Here is a 21,762-nt window from a genome sequence, read left to right as displayed (position 1 = left end):
GAGAGAGAGAGAGAGAGAGAGAGAGAGAGACAACTTTCTCACACGCTTTTCGTTCAACACAACTTATGCGTTCGATCGAAAGCAATAATTTCTCTCCAACCCGTGAAACCGCTAGAAGCTACAAGTAGACCATAAAGGAATTCAATCTCTCGTTGAAGATCCTTTCGACCAGATGAGCGTACAATGTATTGTACAATGTATGCACGGCCAGCCACTGGACAAAAAGTGAAAAGACCCGGTAACGCATGGAACACATTGAGCGCATAATATCTGTACACATGTGTATATATATATGTATAAAAAAAGAAAAGGAGGGAAAAAAGAGGGGGGAAGTGGAAGAGAGAGAGAGAGAAAAAAAAGGAGGTTGAAATCGTGGCAAACCCTATCATTAACCCTGGCGAAGGATCGAGAGGCCTTAATCTCCCTTGCTCTTGCGTTTTTCCATTTTTCTCGGGACACCTGGCCGCACGCGCAACAAGCGATAGCAGGTGATGGGATTCGTTCCCTTGTTGGTATACAAGGTGTGTCGAAAAAAACACGAGATTTCGAGATTTCTCCTGCAATCACGAATGTATCAAGTGGCGGTGAAAAGAGGTGGAAGATTCGGAATATCATATTCGTGGAGAATATTTTTTTAAGGAATGTATCGTTGATATTGGATCGATCTTTAAAATTGATTTTTTTGATCAAGATTTGATTCGATCGAGGAATTTTATTTTAAATAATAATCTTTATAAATATCATAATCTCATAAACGATATAATTCTCATAAACGATAAAATTCATTCAAGACAACATTTTATCATATTTAAATGAATCCAGATTTATACTTTTTTTAACTATACTTCTATGCAACATTTTATCAAAACAGTAACTCTAAAAAGTATCATATCAAATAAATTGTCAAATCGATCTTCGCTACAATCAAAAGTATTATCTAATCAATCATTTATCGTTCATCATGTGTTACATCATTCAATGATATGTTATAAATAATTTTTTGATTCTACAAACATCAACTTCAACGTCAAAAAAAACACAAACATCTTCTTTCAACCAAATACATTTACTTAACCCATAACATTCGCGCGCAAAAATTCTCTCATCCCTTACGCTCCTTCCATTAATCCCAATCCAATCTCTGGGGGCCACGTTTCACCGCATACCTTGCAAACACATCGTCGCGCAAGATCTTGCGCAAATAAATGTGAACGAGTCTTCCAGAAAATAAACGCGCGATAATAAATTTATCAAACGGTCCGCTCCAATGATTTAAATCGTGGAATTTTTTTTTTTCGACACACCATGTACGGTGTTGCCGATCGAGAGCACACACCGGTTCCACTGCTTTTGCGCGCGCACACGTGCGCACACAACTTCTGCGCCGACTCGCTAGATCTTCCCAGGAAAGAGACCAACGGAGGGAGGGAGAGGAGGAGAGGTTCGTGGATACCTGAACGTGCAGAGAGAAGGAATCCCTTCGAGAGACACGTGCAGGATAGCAGATGTATCTCGTCTCAACACCTGCCAACCTGCGCAGATACAAAGAGAGAGAGAGAGAGAGAGAGGAGAGGTGCACACAGCTGCCCTTCGAGGCTGATTCAGCATAGAGGAACGATGATCTCCTTCCCTAAGAGAAGACTAGCGAGAGAGAGGTTTATTTCGACTGGTTACTTTTGTTCTGGAAACGGAATGGGTGGATTGGGTGGGTGGTTGGATCGATAAAACGAAATCCAAGGACGCAGCGTGGGATTTCCTTTGTCTAGTTTTCTTTCTGGGCACGGATAGAGGACCCTTTTTCCTTTCGAAACTTTTATAGATACATGGAAATGGACACTGAATTTTGTAGGAGGATAGTAGGCTAGGGGATAAATTGATTGGGCGGGAAATTTGAATTTTTGGGATAAGAAGGGGACGAATTGCTTTGGATGGGTTTGAAGGGTGACGTTTGATATTCGAATTTTGTTGAGGATATTAATCATGTGGAAGATGGAATATATATGCAGTGAATTTATATATCTGTATTAGAAGATTGGAAATTTAAATTTTGCATAAGAGATTAGCATAATGAATGAATTGCTTTAATGGAAGAAGAAGAAGAAGGAGGAGGAGGAGATGGGATAAAATATGGTAGGACGAAGTGAATTGGAAGAAATGGATTTTCATGTTTGATATTTGAATCGTACGTAATATAAGGAAAAAGTGATTAATATTCACATGGCATTAATTGTAAAATTAAATGCCATTTCTCCTGTAATAAATTTGAGTAATTTTGCTATAAACATTTGCATGTTTTCAGTAATTGCAATATCGTTTATTTCCAATATTATCTTATTATATTCTTATGTTTATGTATTAGCCTTTAAACGCGCGTTTAACTTTTATCTATTTGTAGAAAAATTATTGCATACCGTTGAATACGCGAAGCGTGATAACGAACGTGTTAATGTATTCTCCCGTGGAAATAATTTTTAAAGAAAATATAAGAAAATCGATTAATACAAGAATGGCTTTTGCATGGAGATAAATAAGCAGTTGTTACGCTATTCAAACAACCTGACGCCTTTAACCTGAGGCTCGACTGTGTGCAAATTTCATACCTATTAGTCACACTGTAACTAGAGGGATTGGGTTAACAATCTAAATCTTCGGTTACTGTAGTTCCATGTAACTTTAATAACCGGTACTATATTTCGTTTTAATACACGTTAATATTCGATGCTTTGTAATCAACCTGTCTTCGAATGATTAATAACCGGAACGTCGGTTTTTTTCTGAATATTGTGTGGCTGGTTACAGAAGATAACCACTCGCATATGTGTTTCTAAAATAATTTCATTCATTCTAAAAAAAATTGCATTAGTTCCAATAGCGGATTGAGCAAATGGATGGATATAATGAATGTTTTAAAATTTATGAGCGGAATATTTATAAGATGATGCAGCGAAAATTTGAAAAAGTGAAATATTATGTTCATGTTCATTAAAAAATGAAAAAAACCTATATAAGAAAAAAGAGAAAGTATAAAATATAAATAGTTTTTTGTAATATTCTTCTTTTATCTATCGAATGAAATTATTTTCAACCATGATTAAATAATCATATATAATTATATAAATTATATATAATAAATACTATAAGTCGAATATAAGAGATAAAGAAAACTTGAGTGAAAAATAAAAATAGAATCTACAAGTAATGCAATAAAGAATGTTTTCATATCGCTGACGATGACACGGAGGAGAAAAAAACAACGCAAAATTATACATTAAAATTAATTCATTCTAATTCCTCAAGACGATTCACAAGTCATTGCAATGGAATTCTCGCCGCATTTCTATATATTATTTCCAAGCGCGTTCTTTCGCAAGCGCGTTTTTAAATTACGCGCCTTCGATATCATACCAGAAATTCACAAAGTATTCTCGATAAACGACATACTTCGATGAATTCCATTTTTGAAGGAGAAAAACAATCGCAAAAGAAACCATCATTTAACATTCGTGCACGTTTACACGAAAGACGCGTAATTTCAACGTAAAGTCGCTTTCAGGATCGTCCATGCTACGATTCATCGTAAGTAATAATAAGTTGCCAATAACTCGAGCAAAAACGAACGCTTTTTCTGCCTGAGTAAAAGCGAAGAGATTTAAAATATTACGGATACGAGAATACCACCCGTTGTGATGGATGTGTCGTTTTCTCGAAACCAAGAATATTCCGCTTTTCTAACCGGAATTAATTCTGATAAGGTTAGGACTCCCACTGTGAATCGAGATTATTGATTATAAGCAAATGATTACTTTTCATAGAGGAAAGGAAATTCTATGTAGACTTCATTAAAAAAAATTCTAATTCAAGTCAATTAAATAGGAAATTTTGTGACGTAGTTTAATTTAATTTTCTGATAAATTATAGGTTAGGATGTATGGTAGCTGGATTAAAATGATTTGCAATATTTTAACGTGAATAAAATACAATTATTATGCATTTATACAAAATAATAATAAAATATCGAGTGGCAAATGTTGAAATTGGCTCGAGTGAATGTTGAAAATTGGCTGAAAAATATATGATTATGATGCATAAATAAGATGCTCATGAGTCTCAGCTTTAGAAAATCGTAATTTCCGCTAGTTGACCTGTTGTGAGACCTAACTTATCAACAGTCGATTGACTTACTTTCCCTAGTGGGAACGGCCTACCCATAAAACGCGTGAATTATTGTCTCGCGGTTCTTAACTGTTTCATGCGATTGTCTTTACCGCGGAAATACATGATAGAGGAATCTTAAAAAGATTTTTATTGGATCGTTAAAGTGTTGAAGCGCGAGCATAAGTGAAGCCAGTGGCATAGTAAATGAGAATGAAGTTGTGAAATTGGATGGAAAACGATTTGCAGCTCGAAACGAATCGGTTTATGAGAAATTATGGTCGATGGAAATGAATCGTGAGAGTATTTGAAAGTGACTCAATTCTTTACCCATACCTTGTATCACTTTGATTCTTTATGAAAAATCATCGTTTTATTTGTGATTATTTGTTATATCTATAAATAATTTGATGTCTGAATGTTTTTTATTTTTAATAAAAGAATATAAAGAAGAATTTTTTATTATTTAGAATTTGAAAAGTATCGAATTTCAAAAATGAAGAATGGTTAAAAACATCATAAACCAAATTTTTTAAATTAATAACGAAATAATATTAAGTATTATAAATAAATCAAGATGAAAGATCTACTGGTCATGGTTTTTAAAAATGTTACACCTATTCAAGTTGAAAAAAGAAAGTAGAATCAAGTGATTCGGATCATCAAGATGTCCAGTTAGAACGAATCGAGTTAAGAAGAAATGAATCGGAACAAATTTAAACCCCGAAGATTTATAGCCATTTATGCGTGCTTTGTATTCATGGTTTTAGATACCTGATTCGTGATGGAATTCATCATTCATATAGGAAACTTTTAGACTTTCAAAGTGGACTTGATATAAAAATAACCGACGTTATTCAAACCGTTGATTTTTTATTTTTTTTTTTGTTCATCTTCTGATTTACATGTACAGTTATTTTTAATTAAAATATTTGGCTATGAAAAATATTCAATATATTTTATAAAAAAAATTAATAAAAAAAATCAACTATTACTTATAAACATATAAATCTAATTTTGAAATATTTTCTTTTATTTTTTAAAAATTATACATATAATAGTAATAAAATAATAATAAAGCATAAATGAAAAATTATATTTTTAAAACTTCAGACGAATGAATAATTTTGTGATTAATTATATATATTTCTTTTTCAATTAGAAAATTTATCTACATTTTATACAAATATTAATAGAGTAAATATCACAAAACTATTATTTTTCTTTTTTTAAAATTTCCAAAAAAACTGGTACTTTTACTCCACGAAATTGATGATATATGAGAATACAAAAAAGAATAATAATTCTTAAAATCGAGATCATTGATCATCAATTGTCAATTATCTTCCTGGTTGATGCACCAAGCAAAATTACTTAATGACAACCATGATATGCAAATTATTAATTATACATATTATATCTAGCTTAACAAAAAATCTTAGCAAAAAATCTTATTCTTCCTAAATTGCCGAATAACATTTTGGAATAACAGATCATCACAAAATAATCACGGATAATAAGTCAAATCCAATTTTCTTTGATAAATAACTCTGAATATTATTGCATACCATTATTATATTTTTTTAAAAATATATTATTTTCAGGAAACAATTAATTATTCTTATTTAATTGTTCCATCGGATCTCAGTCAAAAAATGAAATTTTAATTCATTATCTAATAAAAAAAAAAACTTTAATCATAAAATATATACGATTCTTCTAATTTTTACCTTTTTGTAAAATATGTTATAAATAAAAAAAAATAAATTTTAAGAATACATTAAAAATATTTTTATACTATTAGAATATACGATAAAATGAATATACGTTCGTGGATTAACAATATTCTGAAAGTAAGTAAAAGTTTTTTGTATCTTTTAATCTCTAGTTAGTTTCCAAATAGAATGTTCGCCAAATACTGACGCAAGTATACGAAGGATTTCCTAGTCGGGACGTTTTCACAAGTATTAATTAGCCAGTGGTCATTGATCGGTGAAACCGCTTCTGGTATTAGCAACAGATGGTTAACTCTTAACCTATTTCAGTATGTTACGACATGATATGGCTCGTCCGGTACGCTGTGAAAAATTCTACACGTTATTTTTTCTGAGTCTAATACACGTGACCAATTAACGATCGTGTTCGAGCAGCATGTACTTACGTGGTTTGACTCAATAATTGACTCGAAAAAAAAACGATAGAAAAAGAAAAAGAATTTGGTAAATTAAATTGATGAATATTTTTATAAAAAGAAAAAGTTTTCGAAATGATTTTATTTTTCATTAATTTACTTTTTATTTTCATAAAAATAAATGAAAAATGAAAAATAGAATCTTGCAGAGAATAGTATAGAGAGGATATTTATTACTTTTAAAACCTTCAGATTTTCTTTTATAAGGAAATATTTTTATCTCTTTTGTATAGTTTAAAATGATAAATTCTAATTAAAAAAATATATACTTTTTAATAATTACCAGAGTTATTAGCTAATTTTTATAATTTAATATTTTTCATTACTTTCTATTATCTAAATAATTTTTATATGAAATATTTCATACAAAGGACCTATATATTTATACGATCTTGGAAAGCATTAAACCTATCGAATTTCTTGCTTCCAACTTCACAGAATTTAAACCGGAATACCTAACCAAGAAATCACAAAATCACTTCTCTTCTAATCTTTCAGGCCAGTCACTAAAAACTTCCACAAAGAAATTCAACTAAACATAGTAAAGAAACTACATACTATCAAAGTATTTTATAATATTTTTCTTCTAGGAATCGATAAGTTTTCGAAAAAAAAGAAAAAAAAAAGAAAACGGAAGTGGAACGCGATTCGTCTCGGTTGAAAAACAAGAGCTCATTTACCTTTTCTCCTGCAATGTTAAGGAAACAAGATGGAAGCTTTTCGCAATATACCAGCGTCCCCCTCGCAAAAAATGTCAACCGTATTACCTTTTTGCTCGAGTGGTCGCAATTTTTGCGTAAGTTAATTGCATGCTGTGCACGGGGTACGCAATTGATGCTCTTCTCTTCTGTATCGTGGAAATAGGTACAGAAACAGGTCCGAAAAAGAGACGATCGACCGACAATGGTATCGAAGCGTGATCCTGCTCGAGAAACATGCTGAATTCGAGCGAAAAGAGAACGAAGAAGGACCGGCTGTTCTCTCTAGCGAGAGTAACATGGCGAAAACACGAAGTAAACGACAAGTATAGATATACGCAGAGAACGAAATGCGTCGTTTGACTGCTTTGACTGGCGTGCGCACGCAGCAGAAGGAAAAAAGGGGCTGTGCTCAAGTGGCGACGTCTGTTGCGGCCAAAGGACAGGGAGGAGTCAAGTGTTTGCTTGCCAGGCGAATTATTTTATTGCTGACTGGAGAAAGGTTATGTCGAATCGACTTTAAATCCCCTTTCGTTGAGTATAACGTTTGTTTCGTGCCGAAAAAAGCAGTGACTAGATCGCGAGAAATGCTATCAATGGGAAATATATAACACTGTGACAGGAATACTTAGTGAGGTTATGTTCGAAGATTTCTCAACGCTTTAACGAAATTTAGATATTTATATTGAAAGCACGAAGAAAATGAATTAAATGAAAAAATTTTCAATCAGGAATACTTTTGATGATAATTGTTGATGTTATTATTGAAAGCGATAATCAATTTTATCGAGAGAGGATTATATTTTAATACAGATTATATTTTAATATTATTAAATTCAATGAAAGAAATAAATGCTTATACAAAACATGTAAATTTCACTTTTTCATGTTCTAATTTCACCTTTCCTATTTATATATTCATTTAAATTTCATATTAAAATTCAATTAAATTAAAATTAAAATTAAAATTAAAATTAAAATTAAAATTCTATTCTGACATGAAAATTATCGTTTCAAATACTCTAAGAAAAAAAAAAAGAAGAATCACTCGAAACATAAATGAAACTATTATTATAACACCAATCGTTATTGTATTTATTCTATCATAATCGAACATTTAATAATTTCGTGCAATTTCAAATTCGCGTGCATCGATCGCATGTGCATATAGCATGCATAAAAGTTTTTGAAGAGTCAAGAAAAAATATAAAATATCATACAGATTATAGAATTATACAGAAATATTATAAAATTAAATAATTAAATAGCATAAGTAGACGATGTGAATGGAACGAAACACATTAAGTGCACGAACAACATTCACATAAGACTGTCTGCGAGATGATCTGATCTGTCGCCCAGGGCAAAGAGAAACTTGCTTTGCTAGTTACTATTAATCGGAAATTGTTTAACTCGTCTGATAAACATCTGATTGGTCTATAAGTATACAGCGTGCAATAACGTTCGTTGTTGTTATCAATCGCGAAATGTATAATCCTCCATACCTTAATATGATGCTACTTCTCTTTCAGCACATAATCATTTAGAACACATCCAGAACATTAAAACAACTTTATCGTATCACTGACTGCACGACTCTTTCATTTGTGAAAATTACACCCACTAAACTTTATCACCGTTATATGCGTCGTCATCTAATATTACATGCGCGAAATTGAAACGCGCATTTGAATTCAGACACTCATCCCTCTGGTGGTGAAATAGAGTACTTGACTTGTGATCCGTAGGGAACACGAAAAACAATGAACCATAGTAAGGGTTAGATTGAAATAAAGAGATGGGATTTCTTTTGTAGAGTTTGACTCTCTGAAGCACTTTCAAGATGAATGACTAACATGCTGTGTATGTAAATATCTTTTAATTTTTTATTCTAATCAATCAAAAGAAAAGAAAATTAATATTCTTCGACTGTATAAAAACTTAACCTATAATTTCAGATAATCATTGCATTATTAAATAAAGAAAGTTATTTATAGAAATATCGAAAGAAAAATCTTTAAATCTTAAAATATCACACAATAATAATAAAGAAACGATTTAATTTCTAGGTCAATTTTTCTTCCTTCTGTAAAAAAGGAAACTGTAACGCTTCGTGCTGTACCGGTTGACATCATTATCATTACCACTTTTGCGTAAAAGGAAATTGAAATCGCTCTTTAATCAAGCATACAGTGTAAGGAGAAAAACGATCAAGAAAGCACGTCAACAACGGATTGGAAAATTAGAGCAGAGATGAGCGCGTGCAATGGATTCGGAAAGATCTGTCATCGCTTTCGAAAATTTCTCCCTTTTTCCTCGAGGCAGGCGAAAGACCCCTTTACAACTACCCGAGTCGCGGGGAAGCTACGAGAAACGGCCCTGATGGCCTGTAAACAAGTGAAACAGAACTTTCACGGCCACGAGCTCGACCTGGTCACTTCGTTTTAGGTGTACAGATATTACATATATAGTACATACGAGGTCGGACAAAAAACGAAGCAGAAACAGCAACGGTTATCCCAGCCTGGTCTCTGTGAGAGCGGAATCGACGCATAAAAAGGAAACAGGTTATCGAATTAAAGCGATACCGGTCCCGAGACGCGTAATTTCTATCCTCAGGCCATTCCAGAATAATATTTGGAGGTATACGGTATACGCCTTGGGCGAATCTTTCGATATCTTCCATCTTTAATTCTCGATTTATGATTTGAATCTATTCCAAACATATAGCGAACGTTCGTATTCGCGGATGAAAAAATGGCGGATATTATTTGTTTACAGACACGTCTTTCCACTATAGTACCATGGAAACCTAGGCGAAAAAATGCTTCACTACGCAATAAGATCGTTTTCGTTTACTTACGAACTCGAATGGATCATATTACACCTCGACGCCATGGTTCGGAGATGTTCAAGATGTCTAGGACGCGTGACGAGCACACACTTTTCTAACACACACTTTTCTAACACACTCCAATGGATTTCCAGTTAGATAATAATAAAAGCCAAAAAAAGAGAAAAAAAAATATATTTATCGATTGCACGTGCGAAAAGTATAGTGTAAAAGTAAATGTTTCGCGGAAAAAGGTTATGTTACGCGTTCAACCGCGAAATACAGTATCATGATTGTTTACTAAATTACACAATTACACGTTACAGAGAAGCGAGTTGGAAAAATATAACAATGAAATGTACAAATTGATTTCATATCATTACTTTATTGCTTTTTTTCACGTTAATGTTCTACAAGAATTTTATCATTTCAATATTTGCAATTACGACACAATGACTATGTTTTCTCTGCAATATCGATCAGTTTATCGTGTTATTCGTAATAGATTAATTTATCTATCGATCAGGAACAATGTTAAAGTTTTTCGAAAGTATAAACAAAAAAAATTACTCAAAGTTATATACATATGTATATAAACTGACATGTAGTCTACACACATGTGCGATCGTTAAATTTTTCGTCACTTTCGTGCAGTTTGCCGCGTTTGTTTCTATTTCCCACACACACGTGTCTTTCTACCCTCCTGCAGCAGTGACAGTGAATTAAAACAACACTTCGTGTACTCGTGTTCGTTTATATTTAGAGCGTGGATGCACAAGAAAACGTAAGAGGCTACTTGGTAAGAGCGGAGTCACGTTGCTTATAACGTTACATGATATCGATCGCCAGATTGTTATCCGATAACGAAAGTTATTACTAATGTATCAATAAAGATTACTTATTATTTTTTACTTTTGTATCAGATGATAATGCAAGTTATTAATATGTAAATTGAATGTATGTTTTCTGAGCAAAAATATTCCTTCCGCAGGAATCAAATAGATTTTTACGAATAAGAAACGAAGACAATCGGCTTTGTCTGGTGTAGAAAAGTCAATATTATCGTGTCTGTCGGTACGAATAAAGACTTATATATCTCGACTGTTTATAAATGGAATGATATTTCAGAGAAAAATTAAATTCGTTAATTATTTTTAAAAAACAATAGTGATTTTCGAAGTACATAAAAATGTATTATTTAAAATTTTCAATAATTGAAATAATCTATGACAAAAATTCTGAGAATCCTTGTTACATATTTTTTCTTTAATCCTAATATTTTCTTCCTGATTATTTCTTCAAAAGTACACCGTTAAGGTGTACTTTACATATTTTATCGAAGTATGATATACAACATGGTTGACACTTTTCTCGGTATGGCAATGTTTTGCACTGTAAATATGAGACCATTGTCCGTTTGTCAATACAAGGTACCGTATGTGCACCAGTGCGATCAGACTGCACTTTCGTTATACAAATGCACTCGCAAACATATATGGTTCCCTTCTCGTGACTCGCATTTACTATGATCAAATAATAAAATAATGTCAAACGAGTATTCATTTTCTTTTAAAAGATAAAAAATTTAAATACTCATACGTTTTAACGACTTTTTTTCAATTTTTTCCTAAGAATAAATATAAATGTTCTCCTAACCTAAAATAATCTAAACCTTTACGCTTCTGAAAACACTATAATAATGCACTGTGTGCATCATCAGTGAGACTATATTCGTTATTACACATTTAACTTATGTATAGTTTACACATACATGTTCATGAATACACGTGCGTACGCTATTATGAGTAGACAAGCGTGAGATTCCTGGACAGACGCTTCTCGGCTCGTGTATGCATCTGCATTTGCGTCGAATGAGGTTAACGTTAATGAGGCACAAACATCTCCAGACACTGTAGTCAGACCTTCCCTTTTATTCACCCTGTCACGAGCCCTTGCGGCTATACTGTGCGTGCACACCATTGAAAGGTGATTTTTTCAAACCGACCATTCGTTCGTTCCACTCGATCAACGAACTACAACTACGTGGTCAACGCACGCGGCTTTGCGAGGAAACAGCCGGTTCTTCTAACACACAAAGAATTTCGAAAGATTTTAGAAATACGATTTACGATTTCACGCGTTACAAAAATTCTTATTAGAATCGTTAAGAATATCCGAATCGCGCATGACAAAAATAACATAACCTCTAAATATAAATATTCCTTCGCATAAAGAATGTTCATCTTGAAGATCAAAATATGTCATGCACGGTAATAAATCATTGCATAGGAATAATTAATATTCCTTCAAAAACTTTCTCTAAATCATGGAGAGAAATTAAGATGAAAGATTTGAAAAGATCCATTAAACTTCTCGCAACGAACAAAACAAAAACCTTACCTTATCATCAAAACAAAAAGCGATACAAAAATATTCGACACACACACACACACACACACACACACACACACATATCCAGGTAGAAATCTTTTGAATCGTGTCTTCTTTCCGAAGACCATATATCACTGGTCTTGGGTCACCAATAAATACAAGGTGTATAGTGTCTGCGTACCGTTATATTCGTTCTAGAGACTGGTCCTTATCAAATGCACGCTATTGCACAATATTTAAGTATCGAGATGTGATATCGGAAAGTACTTACTCCGTACAGAGATTTCAATTTTACGTGATTAAGGGCAGGCACATCCACCATGGAACACTTAAGAAGAATAGTCGTAGTTTGGCTGGGCATTTTTCTGCAAGCCTCTGTTCACTTGTCACGTGTAACAAAACTGGCGGCACGACACTAGCGTGGGAAACGTCCATTGGTGTCCGCGACTATGATCTATCGATATCGTCTTACACAAGCTTTAAAACGCAGACCGGTAGGCACGAAAAGAAAAAATGAAAACAGAACTAGGTTATATCGGTTATTACGATGTTATGATAGACACACGAAATTGTTAAGATTCTCAAAAAGGATAATCAAAATAAATGCCGAGGGAACACAAATATTTAACGAGTATAAAAATTCGAGTTCTCGTTTTCGCGGCAGTGAAATGGCAGTGCACCGTTACCGATCAAATTTTAGATATAACGATGTTTCGTTTTCTTTTTCTTTCAACGGACTAACAATATATTCGATCGTCAACATCTATAATCACGCATCTATCACACAATCATTTAAACGTGCTCGTAACAGAGTTCCTCCCGTACCGAACATGCTCTTGCCTGCTCGCCTAACTGACTGACTGGTTTTCACTCACTCTCACACAACGCGAAACCGAGTGGAATTGTAGTCACATCTCTCCCCACTGCGGAACCCTTCCTTATCCCCTCCACAGAAGTTAGAGCCAATCGTTGCCGCAAAGAACGCATATACGTGTGCGTGCACATGTTTAAAGCTTCACATGCGAAAGTGCGTGTCAGTGCACTGACACTGATGCATGATGCTGAATGTTCATGTTTGCGTGTATACGTGCATGCATGTTTTATTCCAACAAATGTATGGAGTATATCACGATGAAAGAATATACGGAAGAAAATTGGTAGAATTGATTTCGTCGAAAAAAGATGATTTAAAATGAAATAGATAAAGCATGACGTGAATCGCATTTGCTTGCGGGATTTAGGCGAAGAAAATAACGGATTTTTCGTGACGTCGCTTTACGATAAAAAGTGAATCAATCTGTGGAATATTTTGATAATTTATTCCTAAATTCTTTTATCGTTTAATCTGTTACTGTTTTTTTTTTAATTATAAATTAATAGATATATTATTTTTCTCGATTCTTTATTTTCTCAAAAATTTCTCAATTACAAAAATATGAGGTTAGGTTATAAAAATAATTATAATTAATAAAATTTGCGATAAAATTAAATATATAATATAACAAAGATTTAAATTAAGTAAACTAAGTATGATTAAAAAAGTAAATTTTCTTTAAACAAACACAAAAAAAAAAATAGATTAATAGAACTCAATTATGTCGTTATATGTGCGTATGTAAACTATATATTACGCAATATTTAGCATAAGTAAATGCACTTTCACTGTCATCTACCGGTTTTAATTACATGATGTAAAGGAAGTTTCGAATCTGATCAATCTGTTTATATGTTTATATGTTCCACCTCTGCTTCGATTTATATTAATAAAAATCTTTGTAAATAAAAATATGTATATTTATAGACATTGCAAGATTAATTTTTATTGACAATACAATAAAATTCTTATAATTGATGACGATCTCATCAGTAATTTCATTTCTAGTAAAATACTACAAGATTCGACTACGTATTTAAATTCGCGGAAACATGTGACTCATTCATTCATTCATAACTTCATTGGTAATATTTAATCTAATTAATATTAAATTTAATTTTAAAAAATTCAAAAAAAGATACATCTATCTCTTATTCAATAAAAATTATTTTTTATAATAATAAATTTATAAATTAATAAATAAATCAATTTTATTTATGTTTCAAGATTTCCTCGATTTTCAAATACTTGATTCAAAATTCTTTTATTCTTGTAAAAAATTTTGAAAATTATTCTTTTGATGTATTCTATTGTAAGATAATTTTTGTATTAATATCTTGACAAATAGAAACAATGAGTAAGTTTTAAAATTATTATTTATCATCGGGATAAATTTATCTATATAAATGTATCGTCAATATTCACAAACTTATAATATGTAATTATTTATAATATAAAAGATATAATAAGATAAGATATACAATCATTCGCAATCGTTATCAAAGATTAAAATAAACAATTTTCAAAGGCGACAATGAATTAAAATTATTCTTTTATGTTACCATGAATAAAAAAACCAGATTAATTATTACAAAAACAGTTAATTATATCAATTCCATAATCGAGAACATAGAATTTAACAATTTCCACTGCGATATTTGCGAAACATCCATGATAAGAAGAAGGAAATAACGCATCAAAGGATAACTCATTTTTTCCTTTAACGATCAACGGAAAGTCTAAAGTCACATATAACTGCGTCACTATGTTGCGATATAGAATACACATTGTTTAGATATGGGTCGACATAACCTACATAATTTTTAAGTTGATAAAATTCGAATACAAAACTTTGTAAGATTTTGAAGCTTTTGAAATTCTCGAAACACAAAATGCTTATTTTTTAAGAATTACTTTACTTTACCAATAATTAAAATCTTGAAAAATTTCGATTTCTGAAATCTTTAAAACTTAGTTTTGTAATCGATCAATGATAAGAATAATAATATTATTGCCTTCCATTAAATTTTCATTCATAGAAACTATCGTAATATCAATCAATCTTATTAATTAAAAATAAATTCACTTTGTCACAACATTCTCTTTACTATTCCTCTTGAATACAGAGGAATCACGAAAAAGATTCATTTTTCGGTTTCGAAATTTCGAGCGTCATAATTGCACGATCTTGCGCAAACGGCGCATGCGCCTCCAGCGCGCATGAAACAGGAAGAACAACGGCGGACATATTTTTTTATTTCTCGGATCGAGCGTGACCGCATGTTACGCTGCTTCGCCACGTTTTATCGGCTTAAGATCAATGTGTCAAAGTTATGCCACGCATTCGTATCCGAAGGTGATACGAGCTGGACGTTATCCAACGACCGCACAGAGAGAACCGCAGACAACTCGATCGCCCGGCAGATTCTAGTTACGAGACAGGTGACGAAGTTTTCTTCCTTCCCTCTGCACTTGTCGATGTCGCTCATTTGGGCGAGGATATAGCGTAGAAATAGTAACGATGTTTTGAAAATATATTGGCAGTAAACATCGATGTTTTTATCATCGACATTCGGGAGATCGATATATTGAAAGCAACAATATTTTTCTGATGGATTTCAATGTTTTTAGTTTTTACGAGGTTGGAATTTAATACTTGAACTCAGGATACGGTAAGTTTGATTATTTTTGTTTTTTTCCTTGTTATGTCTGGTGTTTTCATTATTCTTTGCCATTTGTAATTATTTTAATTATAAAAATTATTGTCGAATTGTTTGTAAATTGTAATTTGGTGGATGGGATAGAAAATAGTAAGGAAGAAAAGTAAAATTTAATTTTTATTATATTTTGTCAAGACAAATTAAATCGGTAAATTAAATAGTAATTATTATTTGTATATAATTTAATTAATTTAATTAATTTAATAAATTCTCAATAAAGCATTAATTATTCCAGTCTTTTGGAAATTACGTATAAAGAATTATTAATTTTTCATATTTTCATATTCCAACTGATTACAAATATACAATTTTAATAATAATAATATTTGCAGAAGGAAGATAAATAAAATTATAGAAATATTATGTAATTAAAATAATAGTAACAAAAAATTTATGTAATATTATTAAATTTCAATTATGTTTCAATAATCATTTATGTCACATAAAGTAGAAGAAAGAAATTTATATTAATTGCTATTATTAATGTATGCAATAGATATACATTATATCCAGCTGCTTCGAATCGTACAAATGAATATCAACTAAAGAAACTAAAGTGTTTAGAAAGAACACTTAACATTAATTATTACATTTGAATACGTACATTAACATAAATATTTAAATACTCTTTTAATTTTTAACATTCAATTATTCGATATTATATTAAATATTATAATTACAAACAAGAACTCGAAGAACCTGTATCGACTGGTCGAACAACTCATCGAATTATTTAACTAATATTTACATAAAATATTACAATCAAGATTAATAGCTGAGATATTATTTAAAACGAATTATAAGCAATTCTATATCTTCAATTTTATTAAAACTATTTAAATTCTCCAACAATTTAATGTCTAGAATATTAACATGAATAAATAAATGCTATAATAATTAATAAGAATGTCATGAGTCATATTTAAATAATGAAAGTTATAATTATAAAATGTTTTATATATATATATATATATCAAAACAAAAAATATTTATGTATTAATACGCGAAAACTAAATAAATTTCTTCTATTTAAAAGAAATAAACGAACCATGTAAAACTTTTTGTCCAAATTAGGAAAAAAGTTATTTTTTACACATACTTTTTTAATTCATCCATTCTCAAATCCTTATTCACATATTTTTATCTTTCTAATTGTGAGAGTCAATTCACTGTCTCTTCAAGAATTCATTATTTTATTTCATTATGAAATATATAATAATCACATCATCAAATTTTATTTACAAACTTATAACGAATAATAGTTCAACGAATATTGTGTCATCATTTCTTTGATGTGACAGATGAAATTTAGAATGCCAATATATTTAAGAATAAAGAATTGTTCTTAAAAGTATTTTTTACAAATAAACATTGCATCTGAGAATAATAATTGTCCAACAACAATTTTCAGAATTAAAAATTTTATTTTTGAATATATTCTTACATATTCTTTGAATCAAAGAACGATTTTCATAGATAACGAGATGCATCACGATGCAACTTTCACATCGATACTCAACAGCGACATATAATACAGAAGAACACGCAACAAGTATGTACCCTGTATATTCGCAATTATTGAACAACTCGAGGAGATAACGATTCGCGTAATCGTTCAATTTTCCCTCGATTACGCAATTATTATCCCTCCATAATCATTAATCTATCATTTATCCTCGCGGACCGAAAAGCCAATTAAAAGCCAAAAATAACGCAGAAATCAGATTTCCAAACTTTCCACCTTCGTTTTCGAACTCGAATCTCGCCAATCTTGTAATTAATTCCCCCGTAAATAGGAAAACAGCGTTGCAAAACGAAGTAGCAATAAAACGTGGAATCGTTCGAAAAATTGGGACTTCACATTCCACTTTCTTATCGGCTAAATATTTATCAACGTTTCTATCTGTTTTTACGAGCCTGTACATTTTCACAGTGACACAAATTTTCTTGAAATGTCACAGTTTCACCATTACCGATGACAATAACGTCAATTAAAAATATTCGCAAACTGTTGGCGCCTGCAATATTGTCGGAGAGACTTTGTACAAACAATTGAAAACACGGATGAATACGAGCATTGTAATGAATGCAAATTTATGTTTTGTGCATACGCACTGATAAGAGTGAAAGAGAAAAAGAAAGAAGGGAAAAAATTCGCAAAATATTACACGTCTTTCTACGCTTTATTTCATAAGATCTGAATTTAATTAAATGTAATTCTAATTTAAAAGTAATATTATTGTTTGACTGTATAATTAAACGTGTAAAAAAGAAAAGTATAAAGATAGAAATATTTGAAATATTTCTCGAGGAACGTTGAAATTTATTCAATAATTTGTTCGATTATGGGAACAATAGACACGAGTTAATTTTTACACAACATGTAAAAATTGCAAAAAATAAGCGTTGATAAAATTTTGATCAATTTGATCATTTTTTCGATCCGCTTATACGACACACTTTAAAACACCATTTTTATTTGTTAGATGAAAATTCCATATTTGCTCACTATCGTGATATATTGATGGTTCCAATGTAACGAGTTAACGAATATTTGCATTTTTTCCACAAATATTTACTTTGCACATTAGTATCTGGATACTCGTATTTTCTACGTTTGTAAAATTTAAACGTGAAAGAATAATATAATATTTTTGTGCACCAAGTTATTGACTCCAGATAAAACGATGTTTGCTCTTCAGTGATACTCATACATGAATTATAAACGCCGAGATCACTCTCGTTTTTTTTATCGAATATTCTTATATCAACATTTTATGTGTGAAACAAGAACAAAGTTTAACACATGAAATTCTCGTTAACAACTCGTTATCAACGGATGCAGCTCATCAGGAATTATTGTCGGAGTGATTGATTTATTCGCACACATCAACGTAAACATAAACATTTGGCTTTCGCATAAACTCGAATTAAATAGATTATTATTTGTTAATAACAATAATTTTTATCGAACAGTCGATAAAAGTTGAAAAACCGATATTAAAATCGAACTGCACATTTTTTAAGATAATCATTTTATAATAATTATATTGTATCGATATTTTTTTATAGAAATAAAGTAATAAACTTGTTTAATAAATTTTTCTAACAGAATTCGCATACATCTTATTAAAAAAAATATATATAAAAAAATATTGAAAATTCTAAAACGATTTTAGAATAATCCAAATATACCATTCAAAAATAATTAGAGATAATTTTTTAATTCTAAAAAATGATTGATTTTCAAATTTTCGAATAAGAATTCCTCGAATATTAAATCAATAAATCGATATTTTTATATCCTTCTCAAACATATAAATACAAAAAAGTGGAAAGGTATTATCTCTACGCCTCCCTCTAATTTTTCCCTCACGACGAGAGGTCGGTTTTTATGTTAGAAGACTTTGGACAACCTAAGTGGACAACAACAAGGGGGCCGCGGATCCTATTATGCTGCCGCGTGGGTGTTTCAATGTGTGCACGAGATTCGAGCACGTCTTTGTTGGCGAGAGAATCGTGTTGAGGGAGGAAAAAAAAAAAAAAAAAAAAAAAAAAAAAAAAAAAAAAAAAAAAAAAAAAAAAAAAAAAAAAAAAACGAAAAAAGAAAAAAAAAAAAGAAGGAAACGACGACGTGGAGGAAGAGAGCACAGAGGTGTGCTCCTTGCCTGGCCAGACAGCTGTCTGACCTGATTCTACGAAAGGGTTTCCAATCATGATGACAAGGTGGGCGAGTGTTTCAAAGAACGAGTCACTGGCCAGATGCATTACTGTGAGAAACGCGACTGTGTTCCGTTTCAAAGGAAAAAGAAGTAGAAGAAGAAGAAGAAGAAGAAAAACTAGAGTCGAGTTCGTCGGGGTGAAAAACCTGGGGACCTCCGCTTCCATGTTTTTTCGATTTCGTGGTCATTTATTCATATTCGTGCGCATTTAACCAGTTAAGATTTTTTTTAATGGTTTACACGTGGCTCTCTGTATTCTTCGTGATATATGAGCCATTCAAATTGCTACGAATTCTACGAATTTCACGAATTTGTCCTTTCTTTTTTCAATATCAAAAATGCGAGAGAGTATTTTATCAAAGAGAGATCGAGTTTCAAACGTATTAATCTCGGGGAAAAAGGGAATATTTCTCGCGTGGATATATCAAATTTCAAATTCGTTGCCTGGAAGTTTTCTTCTTCTTTCTTTTTCTTTTAAAAAAAAAAAAGAAAAGTGAAAAACATTCACTACGTCAATTTTACTTGAATCGGATGAGACGAAACAGCGCAAACATTTTCCAGCAAGAAAACGGCGAAAGTTATCTTACATCTCCATCGATCGAGAATTTAAACGCATATATCTTCTTTTGCATTGCTATTTCGAGGAAGGGACGATGCTTTGACACTTTTGATAGATAGAGTTGCCATTCTTGGAATAAGTAAGGGCCCGTAATAATAGGCACAGATCGTTAATTGGCGATAATATTCACAAATTGGACGACATAGGATCAAGAGAAAGGTCATTTTCGTTCCGTCTCTGATTCTCTCTCTTGTCTTTGAAGATTTTATTACTTACGATCAAACATCATTTCTCGAATTAATTGTTTCATCGAGAACAACAAGGATCGATCTAGCAAAGAATTGCAGAAACGTATTGTACGTATTCACAAAGTGAAATAGATAGTCATGATTTCACCTGCCACGCAATTTTACACGTGATCAACTACTATTAATGACTCACTCACATATCGGAAATCCGTATGAGTATCTGTGACAGAGATTCTGCAACTTCTGACTAATTCAATTGCTAATCCAAAGGAGAATTTTATATTCTGTTCATAACAGAACATATATATATATATATTTTAAATAAAAATGAATATAATTTTTGTAATAAATTCAAGCATCCTAAGTGAATTGGGACGCAAAATTTTCACGTAACGAAACAATTAATATTTTATTTTATTAAAAAATTAAGAAACAAAACGAGTATATTTTGTTTATATGACAATGAACAAATAATTCAAATCATCATACATCAAATGAAAAAAAATAAAATATTCGATATTCCTTCTTAATAATAAAGTTAAAGAAATCAAGCAACTACTATTTATAGATCTCAAATGTTTTGAAAACTAAATTTCTTCGAATATATCTGCGATATTACTTACAACCATCTCTAATCTCTAAAGCTATAAACACATCAAAATGATTTCAAAGCAATAAACACTTTGTAGATTCGCAGATAGAAAATGTCCTATTACTGTGTTCGTATCAACAGAACATTCATTCAAAGCATAGACGTGCGTATGAAAGGATCTCTTGCAATTTAGAAACGGATATAACAACGTAACAAATTGATTTACTTTTGAAATCAGAATCGAACATTGCTTTCCCATCAACTTAATAAAAAAGCACAATGAGCACAATGAGATAACACGCATATAACTGTGTGTAAGAACTCACGATTGTTGAAAAATGGAACGCAGTTAACACGCTTTAAGAATTGATCGCGAAACGAGGGTGATTCATCCGCGTGATTTCTCGCGCGATGAAAAAGAAAGGAAACCTCTCTTAAGGCCAATGTAACGTCCCCCTGGAAAGAAAGAAGGAAACCTTTCTCTGCTCTGGATGCAGCTACGCGCAATAAACCACACTTCCGCGGTTTTTGAAAACACCCGACTTTCCGCAATTAAGATAAAAACCGATCTTTCGAAAACGTTCGGAGAAAACGATTTCCTTTATCGGATGGGAAACCGGATGAAGGTTGTAGAGACAGATAAACGCAGATTTTCGGGAACGAGAACAATGGACAATAAGAATTTTTGGAGGAAGGATAAAGAGATTGATGACGCGTGATCGTTTTTTATTGCCGATTTTCATAGGCGAGACGAGGAGCGCAAACTTTGTCGAGGCTTTAAT

At 31.6% G+C, this 21,762-nt stretch overlaps 1 protein-coding gene and 1 long non-coding RNA gene across 10 annotated transcripts in view; one reads left to right on the top strand and one right to left on the bottom strand.

Moving 5' to 3' along the window:
* The window catches only part of LOC102679312 (dual specificity tyrosine-phosphorylation-regulated kinase 4), a 176,900-nt gene that overhangs the window by 52,907 nt on the left and 102,231 nt on the right, over nucleotides 1-21,762 (bottom strand). The window contains exon 1 of one of the 9 annotated variants that reach the window (XM_006608735.2): nucleotides 12,537-13,152. The exons of 5 other annotated variants lie outside the window; for them this stretch is intronic. Coding sequence is in view for 2 of the 4 variants with exons in the window: in XM_031514059.1 (XP_031369919.1) it covers nucleotides 7,111-7,280 (170 nt within the window). In the remaining 2 variants the exon portion in view is untranslated. Of the gene's footprint in view, nucleotides 1-1,166; nucleotides 1,313-7,110; nucleotides 7,319-12,536; nucleotides 13,153-21,762 lie in introns of those variants that run through there. 3 more of the 9 variants (XM_031514059.1, XM_031514062.1, XM_031514081.1) reach the window with 3 other exon arrangements.
* Nucleotides 8,330-10,784, top strand: LOC116186553. The gene is made up of 2 exons (XR_004151571.1): nucleotides 8,330-8,904; nucleotides 9,111-10,784. It is a non-coding gene; the product is annotated as an uncharacterized LOC116186553 (long non-coding RNA).

This window comes from Apis dorsata, unplaced genomic scaffold, assembly GCF_000469605.1.
Source record: "Apis dorsata unplaced genomic scaffold, Apis dorsata 1.3 scaffold_44, whole genome shotgun sequence".
Lineage (NCBI taxonomy): Eukaryota > Metazoa > Arthropoda > Insecta > Hymenoptera > Apidae > Apis > Apis dorsata.
The sequence above is the reverse complement of the archived record's forward strand: the minus strand, read 5'-3'. Positions and strand labels throughout refer to the sequence as shown.